The sequence below is a fragment of the Pelophylax lessonae genome (assembly GCF_965119305.1).
Source record: "Pelophylax lessonae genome assembly, chromosome: 5".
NCBI classification, from domain to species: Eukaryota; Metazoa; Chordata; class Amphibia; order Anura; family Ranidae; genus Pelophylax; species Pelophylax lessonae.
Window position 1 is genome coordinate 354,978,155 of NC_138772.1, and position 17,158 is coordinate 354,995,312.

The 17,158-nt window shown below is 40.8% G+C and overlaps 1 protein-coding gene across 2 annotated transcripts in view; it reads left to right on the forward strand.

The window, feature by feature from the left end:
- The window catches only part of SLC66A2 (solute carrier family 66 member 2), a 217,625-nt gene that overhangs the window by 129,890 nt on the left and 70,577 nt on the right, over window positions 1–17,158 (forward strand). For both annotated transcript variants that reach the window (XM_082258198.1, XM_082258199.1), the window contains one exon: window positions 5,641–5,857. In XM_082258198.1, coding sequence (XP_082114324.1) covers window positions 5,641–5,857 — 217 coding nt within the window. The remainder of the gene's footprint in view (window positions 1–5,640; window positions 5,858–17,158) is intronic.

Sequence of the window (17,158 nt, forward strand, 5' to 3'; positions counted from 1 at the left end):
GAAATATGCTCATGTGCCGTTGTGGCTTTTATTCTTTCAAACTCTGCTTTTGCTCATTTTCTACATGTATTGACTTTTTTCTCTAAATGGTTCGTGTCAACCCTTACCCTTTCTACATGGCTTTTATTCTTTGATGCTGTATTTTTTTGGAAATAAAAACAGGATGAAAGATAAGGGAAACAAATGGGAAGTTGTTGCCCATAATGATTGATCAGATTTCTTGTTTTATTCTTATTCTAGGTACGGTAAATCAAACCACTAAACCAATGTGTCACCAAGGGCAATAACAATAGTGTTCCCCTTTTTTATTTTTTCCATTAAAAAATGACTTTTTTCTTCCAAAACACACTATATTTAAATCTGTAAAACAATAGGGTGATTGTGATAATTTTTCTTTAAAACTTTAACCTCTACATATATTTAGAGTTTTTAAATATAAACGAAGTTGAGATTTTATGCATTATTGGTAAAAAAATAAAAAAAAATGGAAAAAAAAAAAAAGCCTTCCACCTGATAGTCATTTCTGGTGGACTAGTGCAGTTAACGTGCTCCCAAGATGCATTATTTACAGTGTCTGATGACCAGGCCACACAAGTGTGTCAGCTGATTGCTTTCCTCAACAAAATTTGTGGTTCCTCTCCCCATCCCCCTGTGTCGCTATGGGAAACTACCACCTGTCAATTTTGCAAATATTAACTGCTTGCCAACCTGCCGCAGTATATATACTGCAGCAGGTAAGCTTTTACAGGCTCCGTAATGTACCTGTACATCATGGCTTTCTTCCGGGTCCACTTGCGCATGTACTCACGCACCTGGAAGCTTGAGCTATTATTTGCTGCAGCACAAGCTTATTTATGGCCGGGACCCGCTGAGCCAAACGACCAGAGAGCCCTGTGCAGGGTAAACAACACAGGGCTCTCTAGAGATGGCAGCGATGTGCCGTATTTTGTTTTTTTTTTGTACAGTGACTGTGTTTATTTTTAGCACTGATCATTGTATTAGTGTTACTGGTGATGTCCGTTTCAGTTAATCAGTCCCCCCCCCGCATCAGTTAGTGTCAGATTGTCCCGCCACACTATCAGTCCCACTATAAGTTGCTGATTACTGCTATTACTAGTATAAAAAAAAAAAAATTCCAGTATTTATACCAAAGTTTGTAGACACTATCCCATTCACACAAACCAATTAATATACACTTATTGGGATTTTGTTCTGTTTTTTTTTTTAAAAAAAAGCAGAATACTTTTGGCCTAAATTTATGATTTTTTTTTTTTTTTTTTTTTTTTTGGATATATTTTGTAGCAGAAGGATATATTTTATAGCAGAAGGTATAATTTTATTTATTTTTTTCAAAATTTTCAGTCTTATGACAAAAAAATAAAAACCCCAGTGGTGATCAAATACCACCAAAGGAAAGCTCTTCTTTAGTTACCAGTTAAAGCAGCACTGTGCCAAATGGCAAATAAACGGCCTGATCATGAAGGGGGTAATGACAACCTCGCTTTACACCTTTTTATAAAGGCAAATAAATTTAGGCAAATTTAAAGTGCACTTGTGCTCACATTGCTTATACACTTCACACATATATATATATATATATATATATATATATATATATATATAATGTGTATCTATATTTGTTTGGTCACTCACTTTTTTGTCTCCTGCTGCAGTAAAAATAAGTCTTGTGTGGCCTTGCAATAGTCCCACATCATTTTGGCATCTCCCTTTTGAGCATAACTCTGTTTCACTTCACTGTGGCAGTGGAATGGTGCAGCCGGGAGGGAAGAGCAGATATGAGTGTAGAGAGCAGGTTGGAAATGGAATTCAATTATATCTAAATCCTGTTTTTTTTTTTTTTTTTTCCTTTTGGAAGTAAGAGTAAGAAGAGGTAAATTTTGTCATGTTTTTTTTTTTTTTTTTTTTTTTTATCTCTTTACCTATGAAGAAATTTGCCCTTCAATTCCTGTCTTGTATATCCATCACAAAGTAGAAGGAAATTTCTCCACAGTGAGGCAAAAATCTTATCTTTCTATTGCAGAATTTCTCCCCTATTCCTGTCCTGGTAGCAACTGAAAAATGTGGATTTTCCCATGCTATGTTGTTTACAAGGACAAAGGGAGTGCATGAGTCCTCTTAATGTGGAAACAACCAGCAAAAAAACTAGCTAGGGTCATAGCCCTTCCCATCTCTAACTAAAACTGAAGACGTTTTTGGTTTAAATACACTTTTTTAATTTATTTTTTTGGGGTTTCCAAAACTCCAAGAATAAACTAAATTTTTACCGCTTAAGTCCTTCGATCTACAGTATATAACATTTTTTTGTTTTTGGGTTTAGATATGCTTTAAGTGCACCTGTTGCTTTGCAAAGTTAATGCAAGTGTGGTCAGTGGAATGACTGTAGTCCCTTTCTATTCTAAACCTTCTGACTTTGAGGATACAAATAATTGACATGACATTAGATGTTGAAATGCCACGTGTTGTTTGCCGACTTGAGATCAGCTTCCGTTTTTAGTTTAATTAAAAATGGTGTCATTTTACAAATGGATTTGTGGTGATTTTCTTGATCAAAATAAATACCACTCATCAGACGTTGAATGTGTAACAAGCAATTATGAAAGATGACCTTGTCCTTTTGTCATTTTCAAGATATTACATTCTGAAATGGAATCTTCAGATATCAAATAACCCATACCACAAATAACTTCTGACAGTGTAGATCGATTGTGTTTGAGTGAATGCAGACATGAGAAGTTTAGTGATCTTTAAGTTAGGTGCTAACTTGATATTTCTATCTTTTTAAAGGAATATCGAAGGCATCAACCAAATATGTATTATGTGTACAGTTTAAAGTGCATATTATCTGCTTTTCTAGATCTGCAAGCCCATTTTAATAATAATAATTGACCATAGTTGCTTAGTTTAAAAAAAATTAAAATATTTATAGAATATATGTATTTTTTTTTTTTTTTTAACGTGAAGTATTCTCTAATACAGGGGTCGGCGGCAACCCGTCGATCGCAACCTATCGGTAGACCGGTAGATCATGATCAAGTCTCTGTCATGCCGACCCACAAGTGCTCTTCACCCCGCATCCCCAATTGGCGAACAGTGCAGAAAAGTGCTCAAACCTTGAATCATAGGCAGAATAATGTGCGCCTGCGGGAAGGGAATGCTTCTACTGTCTAGGATTTACTAGCAGCAATTTTGAGCTTGCATCCCACTGTGCACTTCAAGTGTATGTTCATTCAAGTGTATGTGCTTGTGGGTGATGCCATGTGCTTGTGGGTAATGCCATGTGCTTGTGGGTGATGCCATGTGCTGAGAGAGGAGGACCGGCAGGATTAGCACACCAGAACAGCTAGCTGTGCCACAGCAGCTTTCCTGTACAGCTCAGCATCAGGAAAATACTTGTTGTACCCTACTGACCCCCAGTACCATGTCCTCCCTACCCCTCTCTCTGCCCACCTAATGCCTTTGTGTGGTCCTCCCGAAGCCTCTGTGTGCCCTCCTGACCCCCAGTATTCTATCCCCCTGACCCCCACCTTTTAGTGTTCCCTCCACGACGATCCAGTATTGTGCTTTCCTGACCCCACTCCCCCTTTACACTGCCTTGCTGACCCTGTCCTTTGCCTTGTTCTCTGCCCTGCTAACCCCTGTCCTGCTCACCCCTTTAATCTACCCTGCTATTTTTTTTTTTTTTTTTTCTATTTTTATGTATCTGAGTAGGGATGTGTTAGTGCCATAGAAAATACCACATGGGCTGAGACAAAATTTCAGCTAAGTGAGGAGAAATCCCACCAGTTGTTGGAATTGAGATATTGGAAAATATCCCTTCTATTAGTTTTACTGCAGAAAACAATAGAAATTTTGATTTTCTTGGTGACAGAGATGTTACTAAATGAGACACGGACAGCAATTAAAAAAAAAAAAAAAAAAAAAAAAGTTCCAAACTTACTAATTCTCTAAACGAAAAAAGTTTTGGGTTAAGTTCTACTTTAATATATTGTTAGTATTCCAAACTCTCCAAAATGGTTCTTATTAAGCCACTGGGGTGAGACGACAAACACTGCCTGTAGTCCACATGATGTAAAGAGGATATGCAACAAGTATTCTGTCTGGTGGCATCTGCTTCTCATCTTCCCTGGCAATAAGCAATGTCCTGGTCTACATGACAGCAAAAGGGGAACCGTCCGCTGCCTAACCCACATGCAGTATACAGTAAATGGGCGCTTAAACTTAGTCTTGTTGTTTGTTTTTTTTTTTCCTACTTACCTGCTCTGTAAAATCGTTTTGCACAGAGCAGCCTGGATCCTCCTCTTATCGGGTCCCTCTTCGGCTCTCCTGGCCCCTCCCTCCCTGTCAAGTGCCCCCACAGCAAGAAGCTTGTTTTGGGGGCACGCGAGCCAAGTCACAGCTCCCTGTGTCCATGCAGACACGAACCCCTGGTTCGGCCCCGCCCCCTCTCTCCTGTTTGGCTAACTGACTTTGACAGAAGCGGGAGCCAATGGCATCGCTGCTTGGACTTGGCTAATTGGGAGAGAGAGTCCCAGGCGACCGAGGCACTCGTGGACATTGCTGGATAGAGGTGGGGCTCACATAAGTATGGGGGAGGGGGTAGGGTGGTGGAGCAGCTACTGCACACAGAAGGCTTTTTATCTTCATGCATGCTTTTTATCTTCATGATCCGACTTGCGGTGCAACTTCCTTTCAAATCAATAGGCTCCCATAGGGAACCATTGATTTTGAACGGCGGCAGAAAAAACGCTGCTAAAAGCAACGTGGCCAAACGTGCAATAACGGCAATGGAAAAGGCTACTAAAAGCATGTTTAACCGCTGCTTTTTCCCGGCGTCAGAACTAGCTTTGCAGCACGTTTTTTCTAACGTCCCATGTACATGGAGCCTAAGGCCTCATGCACACTGGACGTTATCAAAACGCCAGTGGAAAGCTGTAGCTGTAGGAGTTTTTCAGCATTTTTGCAGTAACGTTTTTCAGCGTCTTTTAGTAAAACTATACTCCCACAAAAGCTTATGGCTCTAAAACTCTGATAAAAGCTGAAAAACTCTGAAAAACATGGTTATTCTGCGCTTATCAGAGTTAGAGCGTTTTTACAGCTGAAAAACTCCTCAAAACCCACTAGTTCTGGGGTTTTTTTCAGCCAGAAAACACCCCTGCCAAAAACTGCTGATAACAGCCTTTGTGTGCATGGACACATAGGATAACATGCTGGGGAGTTTATTGGTTGCGGAAAAAACACCTGAATCCAAAAACAGTAGCTGCAAAAATGTCCAGTGTGCATGAGGCCTAAAGCAGAAGCTGTGTGAGATCAGGCTGTCTCTCTTTGGTCTAAGCTCCAGTTGGCACAATCAACAAACAGCAGGCATGGAGGGACTTGTGTGAAGAAGAGGAGTCACTCCCCTAACCAATCAGTGCATGTTTGAGGTTGATCTATTGCACTTGTCTAAAATGAGAAAAATATTCCAAACCTTTTGTATTTAAAATGTGAATGTAATATAAAAGAAAATATTGGCTAAAAAAACAATACATTACATTAGGTATCTAATCTACCATTGCTTTATTGCTGTACAAATTGTATTTTGAAATGTTTTTTGACTCTTCTTAAATTCTGTTGTTGCAGATTTTGATATGAACTTCTTTTGGCACTGGAGCAGATTTACAGACTACATGCAGTGTGTGCTGGCGTTCACTGCGGTTATTGGATATATCACCTATCTATCCCTAGACTCTGTGCTCTATGTAGAGACACTGGGCTTTCTAGCAGTATTCACAGAGGCAATGCTTGGTGTTCCTCAGCTGTACCGAAATCATCAGAACAGCTCAACCGAAGGCATGAGGTGAGTGTTATGGTGTTGGGATGCCCATTTGGATGCATTAAACCCTTGCTTGAACAATAACCTATATACTGTTTGTCATTTCCTAAAATATGAAATGTGCATTGTATTAATCTGGGAGCAAACTAGAACTGATCAGAATTATTACAATATTTACTTATGAAAGGTTTCGCTGTATTAGAGCCCATTCACACAGGGGCGACACGACTTGCCGGGGTGACCTCGGCACGACATGCACTGACTTCATATCATTGAAGTCTATGCAGGTCGCCCCAAAGTAGTACAGGACCCTTTTTCTAAGTCGGAGCGACTTGTGCCGCTCCTATTAGAACGGGTCCTGTGCTAATCAATGGCAGGCGACCCATTGCGACTTGTCAGGCGACCAAGTTGCCTGACAAGTCGCGCTAGTGTGAATGGGGACTAGTGTGAATGGGGACTTATCCTTTCATTAGTAACCACTACATTGTTGCGTGATTAAGGTGGTGAGAATAGGCAGAGGGTTTTTATTAATACAGGCAGAGATGTATAGTAACTAAGTAGAACTACTTCACTACTGTACTTAAATACTGAAAGGCGGTATCTGTACTTTCCTAGAGTAGAATTTTTTTCTCCTACTTCCACTTTTACTTCACTACATTTTTTCAATGATTTCAATACTTCTACTCCAATTTTTTTTTTTTTTTTGTGCTGCATAGTTACTCGTTACAATTATAAAAATTATCACTGCCAGAACAGTAGATGGCAGGTTTCATGAAGCTCAAAACATGTGTATTATCAGCGCATACGAAAATAAAAGCTACTGTATGTATAAATAAAAGCTGCATTTGAAATAATAAAAAACAATATGATGTTCAAACTTTTGACTTCTTTCTTTAATAACTACATAACACAGTACTTGTACTTTTACTTTCAGTACTTGAGTAGCAATTTTTTTTTCAAAACTACTGGTACTTTTACTTTCAGTACTTGAGTAGCAAAATTTTTTTAAAAACTACTTGCAATACTTAAGTACAAAAAATCTTGCATACTTTAGTACTTCTACTCAAGTCACTTTTTGATCGAGTACTTGTACTTTAACTCAATTATGGGTTTCAAGTACTTTATACAACTCTGAATACAGGTTATATTTAACTTGTTTTCAATGATGTGCAAATAAAATCTAGGTGGGAATATGAACAGTGGAAATTTTAGATGTGATGTTATACACTGACTCCTTCTGCAGTTTTATTGTCCCAGCCTCAAGCTCCATCTTACAGATGCTGGCAGATGACCAAGAATGTACACTACATGTTGCATATACTAGGAGATAGATGGATAAGAGTGTTGGTAGACATGAAGACCTACATCTCTTCTACCATCAGGCAGTCTGTTTCCTACTTAGTTTTGCTTTAATAGGGTTGGGAAGGACTTCCGCAAAGAGGGAATAAACTTTATCCATCTCTGCCTTCATTAGAGAAATCAATTTGACTTACAAATCTCATATTAAATCAGCATTTTTTTTTTCCAACATAGTACAACATGACCATTTCAAACACCTATAAGACGCATGTGCCCCCCCCCCCCCCCGAAATGTACATGTCTTCTCTTCTATGACAATTCCAGAAAATTAGGAATGTATTAAGGACAGGAGAGTAAACCGTTACTTTTGTCCCAATGGCCAACTGAGCATCAAGTCAACTTAAAACTGAATATAGTTTACTCGGGTTGCTTGCTACTTTCATTTAGTTTCTTCATTCAGTTTCTTAAAAAGTCCATAAAAAAAGTTCTTTAAAAAAACAAAGAAAAAAAAAAGTAGAATTTTAAGAATAAAAAGTTGAATTGTTTGATATTTTAGTCAGGAACTTTTTAAGCTCTTTCGGTACTATAGCAAGCACTTGTATCATCTATATTAAAGTGCCTATACTGTATATGATTCTAAAATTATGCTGTTCTGTTTTTCCATCTATGAGAGCAGGGCCGGCCTTAGGTGTTCAGGCGCCCTGTATGAGCTAATCTTGTGCCCCCCTCCTCAGCCCCTGGTCACCTAAACATACACAAATAGGAAAAACATTTGTAATAAATAAGAGAGAGATGCAGGGGCTGCGGGCATGGTACAGGAGATGCAGGGGCTGCGGGCATGGTACAGGAGATGCAGGGGCTGTGGGCATGGTACAGGAGATGCAGGGGCTGCGGGCATTATGCAGGAGATGCAGAGGTTGCATTCCTAGATTTGCATAGAATGCTGGGACTTGTAGTTCCCTGTATAGAAGCTGATACATAGAATGGCGGGGACTTGTAGTTCAGTGTATACAAGTTGACACATAGAATGCTGAGACTTGTAGTTTTATGAGACAGATACATAGAATTCTGGGACTTGCAGTTCCTGTATAAAAAGACAGATACATAGAATGCTGGGACTTGTAGTTCTGTGTATATAAGGTGATAGCATGCTGGGACTTGTAGTTCCATGTATATAAGGTGATACATAGAATGCTGGGACTTGTAGTTCTGTGTATATAAGGTGATAGCATGCTGGGACTTGTAGTTCCATGTATATAAGGTGATACATAGAATGCTGGGACTTGTACTTTTATGTATACAAGACAGATACACTAGAATGCTGTGACTTGTTTTTCCTGTATAATAAGACGGATACATAAAATGCTGGGACTTGTAGTTTCATTGTAACCAATTTTGAGAGAGAGAAATTAAGTACATCTGTCACTAAGATTTGGGAGGGGGGGGGGGTGCATAGGGAGGACTGGCTCTGTGTTCCTCTCCTCCGCACCAGCGGCAGACTGTCTTTCCTCCTGACAATGACAGTTTCAGACTATGCCAACAATCAAGGGTCCTTCTTACCTTGGAGTGTAGAAGCCACATGGAGACAGGAAGCTGGAGCCAGAGTAGGGGGGTGGTACCTAGGAGGATTAGCTGCTCTGTTGGTCCCTCCCCCCTGCCACCTTCCTCCCTGCCCACCAATGTGTAAACACTGGCTGTTTTCTCTCTGCGCGGAACAAAGGGGTGGAGCCCTGCATATTGGGCCCACCCTTCCCGACTTCAGAGTTTCAATTTGACAGCTCCACTCATGGACTCACGCACGCTCTCATTGCAGCTGTAGGCCCCTCTGGCTTGGGACTGTTGGGACTCAAGGTATGTTACTCCACAAGTGATGGACACTGGAGGGGAGAGAGGGATGCAGAGAGGGAGGGCGAGCACTGCTAGAGTGCCTATCTTGCCTATAGGTAGTGCCGGCGCTGACGGCGCCACTGTTGCCCATGGCGCCCTCTGGGGCCGCACAGCTCGCACACCCCAAAGGCCGACCCTGTATGAGAGAATTTGTTTTTTAAAATGTTTGTCCACTAATTTGCAAACTTTTATTACTTCAGTTTTAATGGTTTCTAGCAAGCCATCTCCTTAAACCTAGTATACTCGATCAGTTGTTTTTTTTTTTTTTTTTTTTTCAATCAACTCAGCAGGCCAAATGGAAAAAACACTGAGCTTTGAGATCCTGTACGAACAATCCAATGTTAGTACAGTGATCTCCCTGCTGAGCTATTGTGTTCTGACAGGGGGCCTGCCTACCCGCCAGAACACTCCAGTCAGCATGCTCAGCCATTGGCTGAGAGCACTAATTGGATGCCGAACGTCGGACCATTTTCGGTCATACCCCTTCGACAGAAACCGCACCGGCTGCTGTACACACACAATCTAAATGCCGACTGGTTTCTATTGAACTGACTGATACTGCCTGATATTCATGTATTTGAGGAAACTACCCTTCTCCATGATGCTAGCCAAAAGTAATTAATCTACAAGTACCCTACAAAAGAAAATAATTAAAACTTGGTGTGGTGGTGGTAACTGCAGTCCTCATTTTTATTGCAGTTTCAACTGCTATTGATTTCAAAATATTCAAGCGAATGACTTCCTGGTATGTTGGATGTCTGGTCCGCCACTACGTGCTGTGGTGCCATCTGCTGCTTAATACAGGACACAGTAGTAACGCAGTGCCTGGTACAGCTGGGGACATAGGCATCTGTAGAAACTGGAAATAGGAGATTCTGAATGTTCCTAGACTGCTATAGCTCTGGAAGAGGGCTTGCATTGGCATGCCTATGTGGATGCAGCATCGGCCCCCCACTGGCTCTAAGACTGCGAACCAAGGGATCAAACAATGGATCGCTCAGTTTTCAGAACTCTGTGAGCAGAGAGCTGGTGACTGTCAGCCACTGCTGTCTGCTCTGCCTCACCCCCCAGCGGCTCGCTGAGAGGCTGAGCTGGGTGCCGGTCCAGGGTTGTGGGAGGATTCCAACAATATTGTCGTGATCTTTCCCCAGCCTGGACTGGCTCTGACATCAGCCAACAGCGGGCTTCAGCTGAACGAACTGCACTCCTGTGATCTACAGGAGAAGTACAGACAAACAAGCTTTAGTTGTACTTCTCCTTTTTAAGCTGACCATACACTCTGGTAGATTTTTATGTACACAAAATCTTGGCAGTACATTTGATAATGCCAACAGAAATGTAATCTTGTTAAAAACGGCTTTAAACTTTTGTTGCTCTTTAATATGATTTTGGTATAGGAGTTTTTTTTTCTGAACAAAAACCACATACACTGTTATTAACCACTTTATGCCCGCCCTATAGCCGAAAGACTGCTACAGCGCAGGCTTCCAGTGTCAGAAGGGCTTGCTGCAGGGGGCGCTCTGTGATCGTCGAGTCTTTGGTACTCAGCTGATCACAGAACAGGGTAAAGGGCCAATCACAGCGGCCCTTTACCACATGATCAGCTGTCAGCCAGTGACAGCTGATCATGGAAGCATACAGAAGCCAGTTATCGGCTTTTTTTCTCCTAATCTGCGTGAGGAGAAGAGAATAAAAGTTGGTAACCGGCTTCTGTTACAGGAACATCAGTCCCAATCTATGCCCATCAGTGCTGCTAATCAGTGGCCACCAATGCCACCTATCATTGCCCATCAGTGTCACCTATCATTGCTCATCAGTGCAGCCTATCAGTGCCCATCATTTCAGCCTTATCAGCACACATTAGTGAAGGAGAAAAATTACCTGTTTAAAACATTTTATTATGCTTTATTTAGTAATGTGAAGATTATTATTATTTTTAACATTTACAGTCTTTTGTTTCCTTAGCAAAAAATAAAAAAACCCAGTGGTGATTAACCACTTAAGCCCCGGAAGATTTTACCCCCATTCCGACCAGGGGGTATTTTGCGATTCGGCACTGCGTGACTTTAACGGACAATTGCGCGGTCGTGCAACGCTGTACCTAAACAAATTCGGCGTCCTTTTTTTTCCCACAAACAGAGCTTTCTTTTGGTGGTATTTGATCACCTGTGCGATTTTTTTGATCACGCGCTATAAACAAAAAAAGACCGTCAATTTTGCAAAAATAGCAATATTTTTCACATTTTTTTATATGAAATTCCCCCCCCAAAAAAAATGTAAAAATCAAAATTTTTTAACATTTTCGGCCAATTTGTTTTATGCTACCTATGTTTGGTAAAAAAAATCGCAAAAAGCGTATTTTGATTGGTTTGCGCAAAAGTTATCGCGTTTACTAACAAAGGGAAAGATTTTTGTCATTTTTGTTGTTTTTTTTTTTTTAACACGTAATGGCGGCGATCTGCGATTTTTTTTTTTTTGCGGTACTGCGACATTGGGGCGGACAGATCGGACCCTTGACTGACGTTTTTGACACTTTTGGGGTTACCAGTGACATTTCTACAGTAATCAGTGCTATACATATGCACTTATACTGTAAAAATACACTGGTAGTGAAGGGGTTAACTTTATTTGGGAGGGAGGGGCTGTGTGTGTCCCTAGGGGCGTGCTTTCTACTGTGATTGGCTGTGGCTTGAGCTGTAAGGACACTGATTAACGGATCTACATAGTAGATCCGTGTGATCAGTGTTTTTACACCGAGGAGAATGACAGGTGGCTTGTTTACACAAGCCGCCTGACTTTCTCCCTCTCCCCCACAAGCTGACCACACGGGAGCGGGCGCTCGCTCGCTCCCTAGACCCTCACAAGCTAGTGACGTAGCCCTACGTCACTTTGCCTGTGAGGGGCTGACTGCCGACGTAGATCGGCGTTAGGTAGTCGGCAAGTGGTTAACCGGTTGCCGACCGCCGCACGACTATATACTGCGGCGGTCAGCCCCGGCCAGGCAGAGTGACGTATCGGTACGTCACTCGCCTGTCACTGACTTGCGAGCCTATCGCGGGCGGGCGCGCGCCCGCCGAGGCGCGCGCCCGCCGCGGCTCGTTCACAGGCAAGTCAGTGCGTGTGACCGGCGGACTCGATGTCCGCCAGTCACACTGCGATCGCTCCTGTGAAGGGAGAAAGACAGAGCAGCTTGTGTAAACAAGCTGCCTGTCAGTTCTCCCTGTGTAAAAGTAAAGATCTGACCGTTCTACTATGTAGAACGGTTGATCTTTGCTTTTACACCAATAGGAATGTCCCTACACAGTAGAAAGCACGCCCCTAGGACACACTTAACCCCTCCCTGTCCAATAAAGTTAACCCCTTCCCTGCCAGTGTCATTTTTGCAGTAACAGTGCATATGTATAGCACTGATTACTGCAGTAATGTCACTGGTAACCCCAAAAGTGTCAAAAATGTCAGTCAAGGGTCCGATCTGTCCGCCGCAATGTCGCAGTACCGAAAAAAAAATCGCAGATCGCCGCCATTACGCGTTAAAAAAAAAACACCAAAAATGACAAAAATCTTTCTCTTTGTTAGTAAACGCGATAACTTTTGCGCAAACCAATCAAAATACGCTTTTTGCGATTTTTTTTACCAAACATAGGTAGCATAAAACAAATTGGCCGAAAAATGTTAAAAAATTTTGATTTTTACTTTTTTTTTGGGGAATTTCATATAAAAAAATGTGAAAAATATTGTTATTTTTGCAAAATTTACGCTCTTTTTTTGTTTATAGTGCGTGATCAAAAAATCGCACAGGTGATCAAATACCACCAAAAGAAAGCTCTGTTTGTGGGAAAAAAAGGACGTCAAATTCGTTTAGGTACAGCGTCGCACGACCGCGCAATTGTCCGTTAAAGTCACGCAGTAAAAAATCGCAAAAAAACCCCTGGTCCTTTAGCAGCCAAATCCTCCGGGGCTTAAGTGGTTAAATACCACTAAAAGAAGGCTCTAGTTGTGTGAAAAAAATTATAAAAATTTTGTTTGGGTACAGTGTTCAATGACTGTACAGTTGTCATTCAAAGTGCGACAGCGCTGAAAGCAGGACAATTAGCATGGTCAGGAAAAGTGCATAAGTGCCCAGTAAGCAAGTGGTTAGTTAATTTGAAAAACTATTTCCATACTGCTTTTTGAAATTTTCATGTCCCTACAGTCTTCCATTTGACCCCATTAACCATAAGAAAATAAGACAAATGTTTTCAAACTAAATTCTACTAGTGTATGGCCAGCTTTTCTTAAAGTGTTACTAAACCCAGGACCCTGTATTCACTATATCTGGTCTCCCACAGTACACAGAACATGGAAATACAATCGTTTTCGTAAATATAAACTGCTAAATACCTTTTTTTTATCAGCAGTTAGAGCAGCCTTGTGACTTTGATCAGTGTCTGGTTAAAGCTTGTAGGAGGAGTTTTCATTCTGCTTTGACTGTCCTATGAAGCTACAGGACCCCTAACCCTCTGCCTGGACAGTGCTGATTGGCCCTGTGCTGATCACATGCACTTTTTAAAGAAAAAAAAATTTCTAGCAATACACACCAAACTGAGCATGTACAGCTTGTCTCCTAGCCTCTGTTCTATCAGGAGCTGGATTGGGGACAGCAACATTTTGCTATACATGGCCCCATATTTTGGCCCCTCAATGCAGCAAAGTCAGCCTGTACCTTTAGCAGAGAAACTACCCCAAAGCATATTTTTTCCACCTCTGTGCTGGACTGTAGGGATGGTGTTCTTAGGATCATAGTCAGCAGTTTTCTTCCTCCAAACACAGCAAGTCGAGTTAATGCCAAAGAGCTCAATTTTGGTCTCATCTTATCACAGCACTTTCTCAAAATCCTTCTCTGAATCATTTAGATGTTCACTGGAAAACCTCAGATGGGCCTGTACATGTGCCTTCTTGAGGGGGGCCTTGCGGGCGCTTCAGGATTTCAATCCATGGCTGCGTATTGAGTTTCCAATTATTTATTTGGTGACTGCGGTCCCAACTGCCTTGAGATCGTTCACAAGCTTCTCATGTGTAGTTCTGGGCTGATCCCTCACTTTCTCGTACTCATCCTTTCTCCGTGAGGCGTAACCTTGCATGGAGTGAATTTGTAGTGTGTGTTTTTTTTTGTCTAGTAGCAAGGTCACTTTTAATTGGCTATCTGTTCGAGCTAGATGTCAGTGGAGATCATTTGAAAACCATGTTACAACCACAGTATTATGAAACCATTTCAACAAATAAGCCATTTGAATAAAAACATGGAAAGTTTTTGCCAATACTTCCTATTTTTACAAGTATTAAAAGAATATGAGAATAAACAATACAAAACTGTACTTTTTTTTATTTTTTTTTTATAGGCAAACAGGGAAAATATTCAGGCGTGAAATGTTTCATCAATTCTAAAAATTGTATATAAAAATATTTATGATCCAGAAAAATATCAGAACTTCTTATATAGAAAACTTTAAATTGAAACAGTATTAATGAAAAAGTGCTACTTTGTAATTGAAAATGTAGTCCTTAGAGGGAATCTTTGTTGTCTGAATAAATCCACTGTTGTTGATGGCAAGTGAAGAAACAAATGGTCCTAAAAGAATTAACATGTTTTTTCATAGAGTACTGTGTTTATACATTTTTAAAAAGGTTGTGCAGGCAAAACATAAAAGCACTTTTAGATGATTACCAAGCATTTAGACTTGTACTCAAATTTTAGAATGAGCCTGTCTAATGTATATTGGTTTATAAAATAAGAGGGTTATGTATCGGTCACCAGTAAGAGCCAAAAATTTGTAGACTACCAATCGTGGGGGCATTGTCCAAAATGTTGGCCTTAACTTAGATCTAAACTAGTCTCCCTCTTGAGCTAAGCCCTGCGCCTTACCATTCAACAGTCCAATGCCATATCCTCTGTTGACCTCTTGGGCATGGGTATCGCAATGTTAAATAGTGTTAGAATTTTCTCGAACTTGGACATATTAAGTCAAATTCTGCTGTCAGCTTGCCTAACATGGGACTTCCTGAGAACTATTTAAAAGATTTAAAAGGTGTTTATAGGCACCGTATGGTGTAAGGTGACTTATGTTGCCTGCCATTCACCCATTACTTTAATAACTTATTTTAAGCAGGTTCACTTTAATGTTAATGTATTTTCACAGTCTTGTTAAAACAGATACAGTAAATAATGGTCGGCAATACTACTTCCAGAGCTATTTTGAGGCACAAAAAGCCTAGGTCACATGACCTCTCTTTTATGGCTCAATCCGAGCCCTTATTACAACTGCTTAGCCTGCACAGGACTAGTACAGTGTTTGCTAGCTCTTATAATCCTACACAGTCTTAAGAGGTACATGCCATCACTAAAGCAGCCCATAAATGATTGTTTTTTTTTATTTCAACCAGTGGGTTTAACCACATTCGAGGTGGATGTGGGAATTATTCCCGCTGAGCTATTGTGCACTTTGCTGTCAGAATACACTGATCAGCAGTGCTGGCTATAACCTGCGTTGCTGATAGACCAGCATTTATCTGGCCTGCTATTTGTGCAGAAGTTGACTCGTAGATTGACTTCTGTACAACCACTGTCCCCATTCATGGATCGAAATTGGGCAAGTCCTTACTGCATTGGACGAATTTAGATCCATGTATGGCCAGCTTAAGTTGAGATGGAAGGAGGAGTTTTTGTGGACTTTCCATTTTTTCATTTGAGCATCCTGCCACAAATTCTGTAATCCAGCTTGACTATAGCACTGCCCCATTTTATAAATGTGTGTGACTTTCATAACTAGTGAACTCTGCACAGGCTACTGGAGAGTATTATCATGCTACGGTATTTTATTTCACTTTTGTTTAAAAAGCCTGGGCACAATATTTTCGGAGGCATGAACTGGAATTGGGCCGGCCATGCATGTTCGAATCTCGGTCAGTTCAGAAGGAACCGAGATTCGAACTGATAATAGGCAGTCTTGAATGTGATCAATCAACTTGGGTACAACCAGCCTGACGGTTTCTCTTGTAGTTATCGCTAGCGGCTGCTATAGCAACTAGCGATAATCACGGTCTTCTCCCAGTGGGGACGGTTTCCCCTGCCTCCCCGCCGGGAGAAGACAATGGCTTGACAGGAGGGATTCCCGCACAACACTGTGTTGATGGGGCAATTGAGCAAATTTCTTTCCGTTGCAGGAAAGAAATTCACTCCATGTATGGCTGGCCTTCTCCTTTAACACAACTCTCCATACCTGCTAATGGCTTGCTCAGTCCTGAAAAAGACTTTACAAGTTATATGGATATGTAAAGCACAAGGGTGATTTGCGGGAAAAGGTAAACGCCTAATTTGCATGACAATCAGTCACTATGTGGTTAACGTCACAAGTGTTCCACTAGAGCGCACACATGCATTTTTCTCTTTGATTAGAAAAAAAAAAAAAAAAAGCTTTGTTGGATTATTTTAAAATGTACTCAGTTAGGACTGAGGTGGACTTTGGATTCGCATTCAAAGAGAATTAAAGATACTGCATAGTTGAGGAATCCACATGGGTTTGCAATTACGCCAGAGTTTAACACTACCAAATAGAACAGAGATTCTAACATCCAGGGGGATCATTAATCCTTAATGCGACCTTCCCTCTTTCAAGTCACCTGCGCGTTGTCTGAAGACATTAATTGGACAATGTCACTAAAGACATTCACATTTTTTTTTTTGATTAATTATGATCAGCATTTTTTATTCAAACATGCTATAGTTCTTGAATCTCACTTTGAAGAACTTTGCAGTTGACTTTGGATGACATCTGATTGAAATGGCAATGCCCTGGCTAAAAATGAATTAACACATCTCCTGCTAGTGAGCATACATGCCGAGATAGAAGTATAAATGACCACACTCAATAGCGCATTTAATGAATATTTATCAACTACATGGATTAAGTTGGCCATTTTTAAATGAACATACATTCTGCAAATTGACTTGAAAGCCAATAGCAGTATTGAGTATCATTTCAAAGTGTCAGATGTCAGTAGCTCTGACCAAGCTACACAAATTTAGTTTAAAGCTCACCTTCAGGAAAGGATCAGGAAAGGGAAATCATTGAGTTTTAATTGGTTTAAATAACTATTTTTTTT